Source organism: Rhyacophila brunnea, unplaced genomic scaffold (assembly GCF_057557595.1).
Source record: "Rhyacophila brunnea isolate RB1 unplaced genomic scaffold, BYU_Rbru_1.0 scaffold_10, whole genome shotgun sequence".
Classification (NCBI taxonomy): domain Eukaryota; kingdom Metazoa; phylum Arthropoda; class Insecta; order Trichoptera; family Rhyacophilidae; genus Rhyacophila; species Rhyacophila brunnea.
In genome coordinates, this window is record NW_028232752.1 from 44339194 (window position 1) to 44352466 (window position 13273).

General features: G+C 31.0%; 1 protein-coding gene across 2 annotated transcripts in view; it reads right to left on the reverse strand.

Moving 5' to 3' along the window:
• Positions 1-13273, reverse strand: part of LOC147079248 (phospholipase B1, membrane-associated) — a 48059-nt gene that overhangs the window by 8805 nt on the left and 25981 nt on the right. For both annotated transcript variants that reach the window (XM_085949223.1, XM_085949218.1), the window contains exons 3-4: positions 3969-4145; positions 99-330 (exon numbers count right to left, since the gene is read on the reverse strand). In XM_085949223.1, coding sequence (XP_085805349.1) covers positions 99-330; positions 3969-4145 — 409 coding nt within the window. The remainder of the gene's footprint in view (positions 1-98; positions 331-3968; positions 4146-13273) is intronic.

Sequence of the window (13273 nt, forward strand, 5' to 3'; positions counted from 1 at the left end):
TTAGATTTTTTCTATAATTGTAGATATAGTAGATATTGGAGTAGGTACTGTTAATTCTATATTTTCTAAACATTACATGGCAGTAGTTATGTTCTTACCTATGGACCACGAAACTCCTCTGTTTTCAGTGTAAACCTGCAGGATGTTGGTGGCAGCAGCTCCGTTTCCAGCAGTAAGAGAATCTCCCATCCCAGCCACCAGGTCGAAGTCACCCGGGCGAAGCTCGTGAACCGATTTAGGACGAACCTTGGAGCGAGGTGGTGGACGAGATAGAGCTGAACCTTTGAAGCAAGGAAACTCGGAAGATTCGGGCATTCGTTTTTGTAACCGCTGGAAACAATATAGATATGTACCTCATTATAACACAGCGTTTTTCAAAATGTTCTGGGGAAGGCTATGTTTCTTTTGGCGAAGAAATTGAAAATTACTAGCTAAAATAATTTCAATAGTCCTTAAACGGCCCGGATTATTAATTTTATTACAATTTACCACCAATTAGAGTATCAAAATTTTGAAATGATATCTTAAAAAATGGTTATCGTCATTCGGTCCCTTTTTAATCTAAATCTGGTAGCTATCACGAGGTAAGTCCTAGATAAAATTGCAGCAAGAGTTTTTGACTTATTTCCTGTATCATAAATTTTGATTATTTGTTCGTTTAACCAAAATTTCTTGGTTATCCAAAATTGCATAATATCGTGCTGTACAATTTCGGTAATCGATAAACCCTATTTCGCCTTTTATCACCTGAATAACGGATAAAAATAAAAGCACATGTGGTGCGTGGAAGTGACAGGTCCTGGTGATACATTTCATTCCCGCCTTGGGAGTATGCACTAAAAAATCAAAAAGCTTGCAAGCATTGGATATTTTTTTAATATCGTTTAAATACGAATAGTATTAAATAATTAATACATCTCGTAATATCAACAACGTTGACATTTACCTTCGCAAACACATATCACAGCACGATACGAAATTATCGGTATCCCAACAAAATAATATATGAACCCAGTATATCTTACTAGGTATACTGTATCCACAGTGTACATAACCACTGATAAAGCATTAATAAAATCATTTAAATTGTATATTAATTTATAAATGTTCAATGTAGGTAGGTATACTTTTACGATGTATGACAACCAAAAACTATTTTAATAATTATAGGTAAATTAAAATACAAAAAACATCATCAATAATGATGGCGGAACACGGTGTGACGTCATTAATTATTATAGTTTTGTAGATGTCATTGTATTTTGATATACTTATACAAATGTCATATTGACGTTATTTCGATTTAATTAGCGAGTTTTTAGTCGACTAATATTTTATGCATCTCGGGCATATTCACATAATCGAATCAGAAAAACTACCTAAACAGATAACTAAGTACATAAATATAGTTTGGCAATATCATCATAATAGTATATAAATATAACGTGGCATGGCAAGGTACGTTCATGTTGGGTAACTCATGAAAAAACGACAATATAAACCAATTACTAAATAAGCTTACAAGCGTTCACGATTTCATATTGGTAGCAAAATCAATTGAAATGGGACAATCGTTGAACAAAATAATATGTAGTTTTACTAGTGCATCGGTACACAAGGGGTACAAAATAACAATAGAAGTAGGATAACAGTAAAACCAGCTAAAATGACGAACTTACCGAAGTCAACGGATATATTATTATATCTGGCAGCAAAACATTAGGAACCGATAAGAATGGATGACACCAAGGGAGGTCTTCGTCCGACAGTTAAAAGACCACGACCTATGATGATGATGATGTTATAATAATATAAATACAATTTTAAATTGCTTCCAAATTCATTTTTAGGCGATAATTAGAATACCTACCATAATACATGAGTGACAAAATACGCCTATTTGAAATTCCTACCTATCTATGTTCCACTAACTACTGAACTTTAAATAATTGTATAATATTTTGTAGTTACATACAATATACAAGGTGTAAAGTTTGCAAGGTTAGTCACGCTTTTATTGGTAATATATCAGTAAGATGTCTTTGAGGAAGAAGGAAGTTACAAAAAAATGACATGTCCTCAGTACTTGATTCAAAAAAAATCAACACAGTCATCGCCAACACGGAATAGTATGGGCTTGATTCCATTTTGATTGACGAAAATCAATTCTCCATAATACGATGCATAATAATATGTGCGTGAACAAATCGTATAAAAACTATGCTGTCCTTCGCGGATAGAAAACATTTGCATGTGTGACCATATTTGGAATTTCCATACGTAATTAGAAGTATCGATGCGAATGTTCAAAGTGTGTGTACTTAATTTGCATTAAGTAAGTTTCAAACAGACTTGATACCTTTATACTTGATAGTCATCATTAAAAAGAAGACAAAAATTATCATCGTCATGAAGGCCTTTCCTATATGAATCGACCCTTCTCAGTCGACTGCATTAAGTAGCTACTTACTAGATACTTCCGCAGAATATCATTGTTTCATCTACCCAAAGGTCTCTAGCTCTACTTTTTGGTCGTGTCTAGTGTATGGTTTCACTAAATTACTATATTCACCCATCGATTGTCTATTCTCTTAAAAATGTGACCTGCATAATTCCATTTAAAGTGTTTAGCAAACTTTATTACATTGCGTAGCCTTTTTTGCCATAATATTCAATACTTAATTTCTTTTTTGCCCAGCGTGCACCTACTCCTACAAATAATTATGTCTATAAACCGACCATTTACTGAAACTATAATTAATTATTAATAAAAACAATGTCCACTTGTAAAAAATGTAGGAAATTGTTTTGTGGATTAGTATAAATAAAACATTATTCAATTAAGTCAACAAGTCTTTCGTGAGAGGAATTTTAATAATGCGGAAGATACAATAACTATAAGAATTGAAACAAATTATAAATGATTTGAAACGTCAGACCAATTTATATGCAAAAATCGTATAGTGTTTTCCCCAAAGTAGAAATTATCCATGTTTCTCATAACAAAATAATGTACTTATCCACATTTGTATTCAGTACTCGAATATCGTCAAACTGTGTATGTATTTGTACATTTTTATAGTTCAATTATTTAAATAATAATAATATCATTAATGAATTGTTATATTGTTGTTTACGGAGGTTACTTATCCGAAATGTGGATGAAATAACAATTTTCAACATACCTACTAATTGATAAATTTGATGTAAGAATGTTATAAGTTTCATCACTAACTACTCTAACAAAAATAAAATATTCGTTGTGGAATAACTCTTTCTGAGACATTTTAAGAATGATGAAGATGGCCTGAGCCCGTAAATAACTAATTTTCACCAAAATGTCCATAACTCCCTTTTGCCTCATCGACTTCAAATGTATTTGTTCTTTATACACAAACATGTATATTTATAATCAAAGATGCAGAACGAGGGATTATCATTGCTGTTCGTGTGACGGCAAAACATCTCGAACAGTGTGGAAATTCATTAACAAATGCCCAATACTACAAAAAGAGCGATGGTTAGTTGGAGCTCTATACAGATAACATAACCATGAAATATACCTCCAAAAACCTCACGAAATGCTAAACAACAAAAGAACACAAGAAGACTACACAAAATACTGGTCATTAAAAAAATGAAAAAATAAACGGAGGAAAAAATACCACAGTACTCAATTCAGATTCTTTCTAAAATCTTAATGGAAGAACAAAACCACCTTGTACGGAAAAGAAATGGTATAAATCATAATTATTTAAAAAATCAAAAATGCAGGCGGAGTTTTGATGGGATGGTAGTAAAGCTCAAAAAATGTTACTAAGACTAATGAACATAAATAATTGCAAGTCATTTCGCATTGTAGATTCTATTATGAGCTGAGGCAATATAAAGAAGTATTGGACTCAAAAGGAAGCCACATGCCAAAACAAGGTTGAAGAACACTACTCTAGTTGACTACTTTCACTTACGCGCGATACATCAGCTCTACGTAGAAGTCTTGGCTCACTGGCACTTCTTCCAACTAATCCAAGACCGAAGTCTCTGAGAAGTCTGAATATGTTCATCGATCTTCCATTTAAATTGTCTGCTTGGCCATCAGTCTCTCCTGATATCATCATCAGCGCGAGTAAACATATTAGCATCAACTGAAAAAAAAACAGAAAAAAACTGATTAAACATGGTTTTCAAGTTGATGGACATTTCGATTATGAATTCCGCATCTGCGTGCCGCCTGTTACGCTATTCCGGCTATTCGGGCACCATACAAAGTATTAACATACAATGAGATCTCCCTTAGTAAATTGTTTTTAATCAAGAATAACTTTTTTCGGTATGTCTGCGTTATTTTTAATGTTATTTAGTAAGTAAGGCTAAAGACGAACCCAATCAAGTATAAGAGTGGCTAAATGAAAGAATTCACTGAAAGCTTTACATTATCCGTCGATCCGCCAACGATCGGCTTGCATAAAATAAAAAATATGGCGATAGATATTTCATGATTCTAAATTGATCGCCTAGGTTTCTTTGACACTTGATTTATCTTCAAATGTCAGATTTCATAATATTAAATGTATGAGAAGCACTGCTTTAAAGAACCTCGTAATATTATTATTAATAATAATTACCACCTTGGGTACATACTTTAGTCGTCAGACAGTTTAAATCATTTACGTCAAGTGATTTAGAAGCTGTCGGTAAAAAAGCATTTTATTTATTTTAGAGGTGTTTTAACCTCAAGTACAATGTAAACACTGTCAGCAAGTAAGTAGGCTACATACAAAATATCATTATAATATATCAGGGGTAGCCAACTTTTTGTTGATAAAATATAGTCGCGAACTTATTACCAAATCCGCATAATTAACTAACGAATATATAATGCATTGATATGGTTCTTCATCAGTAGGGATTCCAATCCCGGGATCCCGAGATATTTTCGATACCTATGAATCCCGGGATTGATAAACATAATCCGGGGATTTCGGGATTGATTTTTTTATCAATTTTTATGGAACATACAATAAAAGCAAAAATATAACAGAAAAAATACTTATAATAAAAAATAACTACATTAGAAATAAACTGAGTTTGAGTGAAGTTTGATTTATACCCATGTGTAAGTTGCCGATTTATTTTATTTTTTCACATAAATTATTAAAAATGAGAAAGATTGAAAAAAACAATGCTTCGCACTTTTAACAAAGTAATTCCACCATGATCTCATACGTTTTACGGCAGTTTCATATTTGGCTGACTAATTAGATTTATGAAGCGGAAAGGCCATAAGTACGCCATGATTATTTGCTTTACTATTTTAAATCTCGCTAATCCATTCGATTAGTCTTTACTATCAGAAACAGCAATCTCATATTAAATTCGCATTATTATTTATATTACAATATTAATTACTCCATTAAACTTATGTATTTCCAAGATTGAACGTATACAATATTAACAATAAATGTCTTAAATAGTATAAATTATTACTAGATTTATTTTTGACCGATTTTATCAATGTTATTTGTGAATATAAAAATTTTATATTAACAATCGAAAAAAATGCCAATCTCGGGACCAGTCCCGGGATCCCGGGATTGTCAAATTGAAATCCCGAAATCCCGGGATCAGAATTTTGGCTCGGGATTGGATTCCCTATTCATCAGCATGTGGTATTTTATGTTTTAAAATCATCAATCATCACCAAATTTTTCAATAATCAAACATCGCATTGATATCAGTTTTATTCACCATTATGTCTCATTTTATGTGTTTTGATATGAAAACGAACGATGCGAGAATTTGAATGAGCTTAAGTTACATGGACATGGTTTTTCGTCAGTATGTCATTAAAAATGGAATAATGTTTCAGATTTAAAATTGCTTTAGAAGAAAATATAAGATTGAATAATAATTTTTTTTTACTGTGATAAAGTTCTCCGTGTGTAACGTTTTTTTTTTAATTTTCAACACAAAGATATAATTGAAATTTAAATATTTTATTGAAGTGGGATAACGACTACTATTAATTTAGAGTTTTTGTTGCAGATCTTTGATCAACATAAATATAAAAACTAGTTTTTAAGCATTAAAGCTACTAAACGTGTTACCTCTTAATAGTTATAGTTTTTTAATTCAGTTTTAAATAGAAAATACTTCGATAAACATTTACTGTTGTGAAACTGTAATCTAAAAATACAAAAAAGGTCAATTCAAAATTTCTCTGCGATCGACCTGTTGGCCATACCTTAAATATATTTTACATGTCATTTGTATTTTTTCTATATTTTAAATATTGGTGACATTGGGCATTATAAGTATTTACTTAACTTTCAAGTTTTATTTGTAATTATTATTTGGCAATGTAACTCCCACGGTATTTACTATACTATGTCAAGTTCAATGAATGAATTTTAGATTATGCTATGTTGTTATATAATTTTTGTTTTTTTTTTAATCATCAATTGCTTATTACAACAGTGCTATTGAAAGTGTGCGCCGATCAACATCGGAGGGCTCCGAAGGCTGTTAGGAAGAGAATCTAAACAAAAAATAACTCAAAATTGAATAATAATAATATGTTTTGGTGGCGTAGAAATCGGAAATCGGTTCTCGAGGTGAAGAAATCGGATGTAAATTCATTTCTTTCAGATAATATTTCAAAGCTTATATACTATATCATTACTCTGAGTTATATACGCATTTCAGAATGGAAATATTTGATGTTAGGAGAAAAAGGGTTTTGTGACTATAATTCCAGGAACGTCTGTAGACGATTTGTACTACGAGTATATTTTTTGCGGAAATACTATTGTTGTGGCGTTAAAAATCTTGATAGTCGATGGGCGCTGTAAAACGAATAACATAACCTCACGGAGTATTTATGTCATATACTTATACAATATATACAGTTAAAACTTGAAAACCTAACCATATATCATAGTTTATTAAGTATATCATAAGTTGATAACTTTTTATGTTGCCCGTACAACTCTGTAAAAACAGCTTCATTCTTTTTACGTTTACCGAAATTTAATCAGAAAGTCAAACTGTGATAATTGTATAGTATTATATTATCTAATAGGGACACTACTATATGTGTTGTATCCATACTCAAACTAAACTATAATATTACTGAATTTAGGTCATTAACAGAGATCACAAAAATCGAATAATTTTGTTTTTGGCAATTCACGTTGTAAAACTCGATTACAATAATTGTTTTAAGCAATATGTTGCCAATTCTACAATATTGTCGAGTTAGTGATGTTGGCATCAGTTGCGTGCTGAAAATTTGTCTTCAGAACGGTATAATATTAAATTATGTTAAACAAATAAATCATGCTTCGCAATTAATTAATATCCAATACCAACGTTCATGGAAAATACGACAATTTAACAAAATGGGTCTGTTCAAACTGTATTGAATAGAATGCTTACGCTTTCCGTGATCTTCTCTTGACTGACTGACAAATTGCATGAAAAGAAAATCGATACCTAGGTGTCAATTACAATAAAACAATATATAAATGCTTATTCTATATAATCTAACAGTAAAAAAATGGATTCATTCGTATAGCACATATTTTTCAACTCTTATGTCCACCAAAATTGACCCGCAGCACCATTTAATTATAATTATAGAGTAGGATATTTATTTCAAATGATCGCCCAATTGATTAAATTAATATTAATGCATTTTTATGGTATATACTGACTGCGTTATTCGATAAGTATAAATAATAAATTCTGAAAGAGTTCAAACACCGTTCGCAGAATACAGCTATGAGTTCAACACTTTTATTGTTTTTTTTTCAGTTTTCATTATATTCTGGTTCAGAGGATTTACATAATATATTGGCCAACAACAACGACTATAAGCATTGTAATAATGTATTAATATATTATTTTATCAGTAAACTAATAAACATATTCTAAACCATCACATAAACCTGATATTCCTTAACAATGTTATCAATTATTTAGCGTCAAGCTTACCAGATCTAGCATTTTTATTAAAAAATGACTTGTAATTATATACCTTCGCATCTTGCATATGGCATTAAATATAGCGTTTTTCGATACCGCAAAAAATAATCAAACTTTGTATTAAAAAAATTAGCTTGTCTTGAAAATCTACATTATTGGTTTTTTTATCTCACCAATAAAATAAATGTTAAATGCAATATTCAATCGATGATCAAATGTTGTACCTACTTTAATATCGTCTCTGTTCTGGCAGAACACACTAACTGGAGAATACTAGCTTTGAGTAATTTGACTTTGAAGTTGTTAAAATGTTTGAAATGGTCTATCATGTGAGTTTATTGGTAATCGTAAGAAGGATGACTTTAAAATAAAGACAGTTTATTTATTAAGAAGGTTTCCAGACGGTATAGTTTAAAATAAGGAACATTTTGGTATAACTAACTCAATATGTGATTTTTTCGAATTAGTGTTTTCTGCCAGAACAGTGACGATATATAGTTGTACTGTACACACTGTGCCTATGCTTATATATTGGTTACTAAACAAGAAATTCTTCTGCAATCTTCATTCTAGAGAAAACAATGTTCATAATATTTCTAGACATTTTTTAATTTGGAGAAAATCTAGTACTTATTTATTCCAATTAACTGTTTATTTTATTAGCATAACTGGCATAATATGTTTGCCAATAGCAACCGTGTTTCGTGAACAGCTTTACTCAAAACGCATACGTTATTATAATAATATGATATGTAATTTATATTAAATACAACTCTCTTGTTGTTGATGGTCGCTCTATGGAATTTGGATGAACTGCCTTCCAACCTTCAACCTGAGTAAAATATAAAGCACTCGTATATTTCGTGAGTTAACGCAGGCTTACAATTCCATATTAAATACATTACATGTAATTGGATAAAGATTGTCACTACCCATTAACATGTCATATGGTTAGGCCAGTCAACCTAAGGGCTGATTATAATATTATATCTAGTCTAGACCAAGATATATCTGTTTATAAACAAATTATAGAAATTTCTGTAAATATCTGTCCTAACGTAAAATGCTCATAGAAATCATCAAATATTTTTTTTGGGATGTTTTCGTACTTCATAGCCATTAATTGTTTGAAATCATTCTCTAAACCAGGGGGGGACAAACTTTTTGGATGGAGGGCCAAATTCAAGAATTCAAAATGAGCGGCGGGCCGCAATAAAATACCATTTTTAGATATACACTATTTATTATCACGAAAAATAAACATTACAAAAAAATAATGAGAAGAATGAAACTGTTGTACATTTTTTTAAATTCAGGTGTTAATTTTGTAGTTGATATTCTCAAACACGCTTGTAAACAGGCATCGAAGATATTTGATCGTAATGATTTTTTATTGAGGTTCATGATCGAAAATGTTTGTTTACATATATAGGTTGATCCAAAAATAACGAACATTTTTCTTGCATAATTTTTAAGTTGGTCGAATTTGTCTGAATTAAGGGCATTGTAAAATTTGGAGATTTCTTCACGACGATGCAATTCTCTTAAATCAGTGTCGCACTGCAGATCAATAATTTCAAGTTGTAGCTCTGTCGGTACATTATCAATATCTATTGAAAATGGATCGCGTAGGTACTATTGCTAAACAAATTATAATCTTTTGTCAATATTTTTTAAAAATTTATAAAAAAGTTATTCGTAATCAGAAGTACAATATTATTGATGGCGGGCCGCAAAAAAAATACCCGGCGGGCCACATGCGGCCCGCCCTGCTCTAAACATTCTGTCACAATTAAAATCTATTAGTGGCGAAGACTCCATACTAGGCGATTATTTGAAGCCTACCTTCTTAAGAAAAATATTTTTTATTACATATTGAGTTATTCATATAATCACTTGATTGTATATTCTATAAAATAATTTATTTTGCCAACGAGAGATGCCGTATATGTAGGAATGTATTACACAGATAATTAAAAAACAATCTGCAAAGGTTTTAAAAAATATACCACAGCGTGCCATCTGTCTTGACGTAAATAAAGGTCGGATTATGTTTCAAATAATTCTCAATTTTTTTTTATATGGACTTTACGTCACGTAGCCTCTCCCAGTCTATCGAATTGTATGAACTAAAGTAAGCTCCGATCGCAGAGCCTAAAACTAAATAATTAATAATTAGATAATTTAAAAAAAAAATTATGGTGTTTAAAAATAAAAAGAACTTTTATCTAATGATTTTTGATGTGTATAAATGTTTTGAAAAAATACGTACTAAATTTCACTTAATTTTTATGTCGTCAGTGAGTTTTTGAAGTTTCATTAAATTAGTGTGTACCTATTTATAAGTAGTAATATCGCATTATCTTCTTATTTCTCGTAAGTATACCTGACAAGTGTATTCCTTTTATCAGATCTCCACAGCCTACCTCTTTCCAAAAGTCACCCTTCGCCACTGCAATCTATACTATCAATAAAATTTAGGTGTTTTCATTATCATTTTAACTAGGTAGTTCTATGATACCTACACACAAAGTATAGTTTTATATTTAAAAAATGTATTGTCTTCTTATAAATTAAAAACCACTCAATCAATCTTGATGAAACTTGTACAACTTATTTTCTACATTGTTGGTAACAATCTTGTAAAGATTCATCAGAATTAGTTACAAGATACAATGTATCGATAGGTAGTGCACTAGGTGAAATGGTCAAATAGTAGCGTTGGAGTGAGAAGTTGAGTTGTTGGTAGAAGGGCACTTACCTACTTTCAACCATTGTCGAGCGCATACTTTGTCGGAGCTAATAATAAACACAAGTAGGTAAAGTGTTAAAAAGATAGTAGCGATAGAGCAGTAAGATAAGATGCGGATTGAGAGGCGCTACTCCAGATCCAACGGTCGTCTATTTGATTTTTAAATGAACATCAAATCGAATCGGTCTACATTGTACTTCTGCATTTCACGTAGACGACGTCGTGAGGTATCGCAAGTAGATAAAATTACAATGTTTGTCAATATATTTTCCATACACGATGGAATACAAAAAAATGTTACCTATTTCAAACAAACACGTTCTAAATTTATTTATACAAATGTTTGCAAACACTTTTATACAATTTCCGTTTGTTTGCGGACAGATATATCTAGTTCTGGATTCGGCATTATGCAGCATCGAAGGAAACTAATGTAACGTCATTTATACCGTTATATCATTTCCGCTAATTAATGAAATTAGGTATAATATTTTTCCAGAAAATACAATGGAGATCACGATCGTCTATATAAAAACATACAAAGTAAAAGTAAACATTTTTAATGAGTCGAATCAACTATTAAATAATAAAAAAAAACCTGAACTTGACCTCATCAGGCCAAATCAGAAGGTGTTATTGATCTTGGCGTAAAATAAATATTTGCGTTTTAAATTCCGGTTGACCGTAAAATCTACTTGACATTATTTTAGTGGTCATGCTGTTTGTCAGTCGTCATTTTTACAATACGTGTTGGTAGGTATATACTTATTTGAATATGATACTACATATTAGTCCAGGATCCCATAGATTTTTCGTATACATAATATGCGGAACGCATTCTGACAATTGGAATAGGTTTTAGGGGTCACAAAGATATATAATGTCGATGTTGCCAGGCGATATTAGTGGTCATTTTTTTTTTAGTAATAGGGAAAACCTCATCTGATCCCCTATTGAGCCTATTGATTTCCTACAACTTGGCTATGAGTTACGAGAAAATAATTTGTATCCAAGACAAATGACAAATGAACCTCTAGCAAATTATTTAGTTAAAGCATGCAAATGTAATTCTAACTGCCGTACATTATCAAGTAAATTAAAGAAATCGGCTTTTGACATGTATAGTATTGTGCAAACGTGGTAAGTAGTATTTGTAAAAACTGTGATCATGATACTGAAAGCAGTTTGAACACTTGAGTTGTGATTTATTTTTTTAATAAATGTGTACTTAGTGTGGTTAGTGGTTATCGTTATTTCATTTATTCACCTACCTATATGTGCAATATGTGCAACCTACACTGTTTCTGGATTAACCATAATACATGCATATATATGGTAAAAAAACTAATCTGGGTGATTCTATACAAAAATGCTACTAAATAAAATAATTTAAGCCAAGGAGAATCCTAAGAATCGATAGTTTTGAACACATTGCACTACCCGCTATTTTTATTTTTTCAAATGGGACGAACCGTTCTACGACAATTATTACGTACATTTATTGCATTTTCAATCAGTCCCTGATTCTGTTTCGGTTTTATTGAAGAACTCAGAACAATTTTTGGTGGGTTATAACAAAAAAAATTAAAATCTCAATAAAAAAAAATTACCACTTATACCGCCTGGCAACATCGACATTATATATCTTTGTGACCCCTAAAATCTATTCCAATTGTCAGAATGCGATCCGCATATTATGTATACGAAAAGTCTATGGGATCCTGCACTATATTATTTTATTTGAATAAACTAGCGTCAAATAGAAATTTTAATGTAAAATTTAATTGCAGCCACGAAGTAGTCAGAGAAAATGCTGTAAAACAATATGTATATTAGTTATATTCACTTATACAACAAAAATACTGTATATAATAATGTTGTTTTATAATTAATATGTGACTGGAGTAAAAATTCACGATAGGTACAATGGGATACAATAAGGAATTGCAATACCAGTATTTATAGGTAGTTACTTCCTTAATTTTAAATATCCTAACGTTTCGCCAGTCGCTCGCGGATTTTAGAAGTTATCGTGTGTATTTTTAGATGTAGGTATCTGAAACCGTGGTAAAATACTATTTTTTGTACACTCTTTAGTAACTTCAGCCCTAGTGGCGAAGATTTCATGATGTGTGTGCTTAATTTTTCCATGTATATCTACAAAAGAGTAGGTAGTTTATACAATAATGGAGAAATATAATGAACAAAAAAGTGAACAACATTGTGTTTGTTTTACTTCTTATGGGATAAAATTAAAGATATTGCTTAGTGTAAAAAGTGCAATAAACTAATAAAACACCTGGAATTACCAGTGGGTTTCAAACTTATTATCGAAGAACACTTCATAATAAATGTGTCCCAAAATTCACACAATAAGTAATAAAAACACATGTTTTTAATTAAAAATTGTTTTTTTTTTTTATTGATTCATAAAGTATACAGTATAGCTATAGGGTTATGTATGGAGTAGCATATCGGGTAAATGGCTTCCACGGCTTTTCTGGCACATACACACTATTTTTTTTTAAATAATCC